Source organism: Pteropus vampyrus, unplaced genomic scaffold, assembly GCF_000151845.1.
Source record: "Pteropus vampyrus isolate Shadow unplaced genomic scaffold, Pvam_2.0 Scaffold588, whole genome shotgun sequence".
Taxonomy (NCBI): Eukaryota; Metazoa; Chordata; class Mammalia; order Chiroptera; family Pteropodidae; genus Pteropus; species Pteropus vampyrus.
This window is the reverse complement of record NW_011889369.1, coordinates 210,731-213,224: the sequence shown is the minus strand read 5'-3', so window position 1 is coordinate 213,224 and position 2,494 is coordinate 210,731. Positions and strand designations below refer to the sequence as shown.

At 66.5% G+C, this 2,494-nt stretch overlaps 1 protein-coding gene across 1 annotated transcript in view; it reads left to right on the top strand.

Moving 5' to 3' along the window:
• Positions 1-2,494, top strand: part of DUSP8 (dual specificity phosphatase 8) — a 13,305-nt gene that overhangs the window by 7,063 nt on the left and 3,748 nt on the right. The window contains exons 3-5 of the mRNA XM_023525660.1: positions 1,235-1,401; positions 1,923-2,082; positions 2,280-2,406. Coding sequence (XP_023381428.1) covers positions 1,235-1,401; positions 1,923-2,082; positions 2,280-2,406 — 454 coding nt within the window. The remainder of the gene's footprint in view (positions 1-1,234; positions 1,402-1,922; positions 2,083-2,279; positions 2,407-2,494) is intronic.

Here is a 2,494-nt window from a genome sequence, read left to right as displayed (position 1 = left end):
AGGAAAGATCCCTGGAGGTCCCAGGCCCGAGACCCCACCCCACTCTCCTGGCTTCTCCGCTGGGTCGGGCAGGCCTTGGCCTGATTGTCCTGTGTGATGGGCTGGCCCACAGAGGACAGAAACAGCAGCCCGCTGGATTCGGGGCAGGGAAGGTGCCATGGGGCTTGTGTCCCCAGAAGTGTGGTCAGCTCCAGGGTGCCACCCAGCAGGCCCACCTCATCCTACCAGGAGCTGGCAGCCACTGGGTGCTGCCCAGTTGCTAGCCAGAGCCAGCGGTCACCCAGCCAGGCCAGGTGTGGGCAGGTCCATTCTTGGTGTGTGGTCCCGGACATCTGTGAGCCTCCGTGCCATGCTGTGTGGCAGGCAGGAGGAGGAACGGGCCAGAGGCATGGCACGCTCTCCCCGGCTGCGGTCACTCAGAGCCAGTGGTTTACCAGGGAGCCCCACTCAGGCTGCCGTGGGCAGCAGTGTGGCTCTTTCTGCAGACCCGTGGCCCGGGGCCCGGATGTGCTTGCTGCGTGGGGACAGCGGGCGGCAGGGCACGTGCCAGCCACACATAGGACATACCCGCTCCCGGGTTCCAGCTCTTAGCCCAGCCTCCGCTCCTCGGTCTTCTCCGGCTGGCGGAATGGAGCCGAACCGGCCGGCAGATGCCCCTGTGGGCTGTGCCAATTCCAGTGGGTGATGTCATGCCCAGGGGGAGGGGAGGGCTCCCTCAGAAGCTCTTGCCTCCTGGTCCTGGCACCTAAGCCTGGCCTGGGGCGCCCAGCCAGATGGAGGCAGGGAGATATTGCATCAGCCCAGGAGGGAAGGCGGGGAAGGCCCGGGCTGGCCCCTGGCCACAGGTATGGAGGGGCCCTGTGATCCATACCCTCAGCGGGAGCCCCGCCCCCCACAGCCTCAAGCCCTGCACACGCTGTGTTGACCCGCCACCTCGACCCCACTTTTATGGGCATCACAGCGGCGTCCTCGGTGGGGCCAGCCCCTAATTACGTGAGGAAGAACGTGGTCATAGGGGCAGGCTGAAGACCTGCACGGCACGCGCCCCCGCCACTGTGCTGCGTGGTCCAGCACCGCTGAGACCAGGTGCTCAGGCCAGAGGCCCAGGCGCCGGCACCGCATCGGGCTGGGGGAGCCAGGTCGGGTGTGGCTGGGACACTGCCGTGGTCAGTGCCCCGGCTCTCCTGCCCCAGCCAGGGGCGCTCCTGACACTCCCGGGCTCCCCCTCCGGCAGGAGGCTTCGCCACCTTCTCCTCCTGCTTCCCGGGCCTCTGCGAGGGCAAGCCTGCGGCCCTGCTGCCCATGAGCCTCTCCCAGCCCTGCCTGCCGGTGCCCAGCGTGGGCCTGACCCGCATCCTGCCTCACCTCTACCTGGGCTCTCAGAAGGACGTCCTAAACAAGGTCTGTACGCAGCTGGGGCTCCGCCGGGGGAGGGGCAGAAGCTGGGAAGCAGCTCCAGGCTTGTTTGGGGAGGGGGCGGGGAGAAAGGGAGCTGAAGGCCGATGGGGGGTGGATGGATGAGCACGGGTTGAGGGCCACAGGAGGACCCAAGGGCCCACCCCCTGCCCCCCCCCCAGGACCGGAGCAGGACTGGGGGAAAGGCCAGTCAGGGCCGGGCGGAGCAGCAGCTCCCCACCCCCTTGTCGGTGGAGCCCACATGCCAAACTGCTGATGTCACTGGGCCCCTGGCCAGCGCTGAAAGAATCCCGTGTTTTAAAAATGGTGACGAGGGAAGAGAGTGAAGCCACCGCCCAGGCAGCCGTAAAATTCCTGGGAGCCCAGGGCTGGCTGTAGGCGGGGCTCGAAGAGGCCGGCAGCCCTCCTGAGCCCAGTCCGACGGAGTTGCCCACCTGGAGACCGTCCCAGGATTCGAAGGGCCTGCCCAGATGCACCCCCTTGCAACCTGTCCTCCTGTCCCTCAGGATCTGATGACCCAAAACGGAATAAGCTATGTCCTCAACGCCAGCAACTCCTGCCCCAAGCCGGACTTCATCTGCGAGAGCCGCTTCATGCGCATCCCCATCAATGACAACTACTGTGAAAAGCTGCTGCCCTGGCTGGACAAGTCCATCGAGTTCATCGGTGAGGGGGTGCCCCGCCCCTGCCCCCCCATTCCTGGGGCAGAGCTGGAGGAGTGGCAGGGGAACCCTGGCAGGCTGGGAGGGGCTGTTCTCCCGGAAGGATGGCTGGCAGGATGAGGGCGTGGTCCCCTACCTGGGGTAGCGAAGGACTGTGTGACCCCAGCGCTCACCTGGTCCCCGTGGCCCCCCTCCCACCAGATAAAGCCAAGCTGTCCAGCTGCCAAGTCATCGTCCACTGTCTCGCCGGCGTCTCCCGCTCTGCCACCATCGCCATCGCCTACATCATGAAGACCATGGGCATGTCCTCTGACGATGCCTACAGGTAGTCCCGCCTTGTCCTCCCCACTCCAGGCTGGAAGTGCCCCTCCCCTCCCCTGCCCCATCCCCCATGAACACCTGGACCGCCCGGGGCT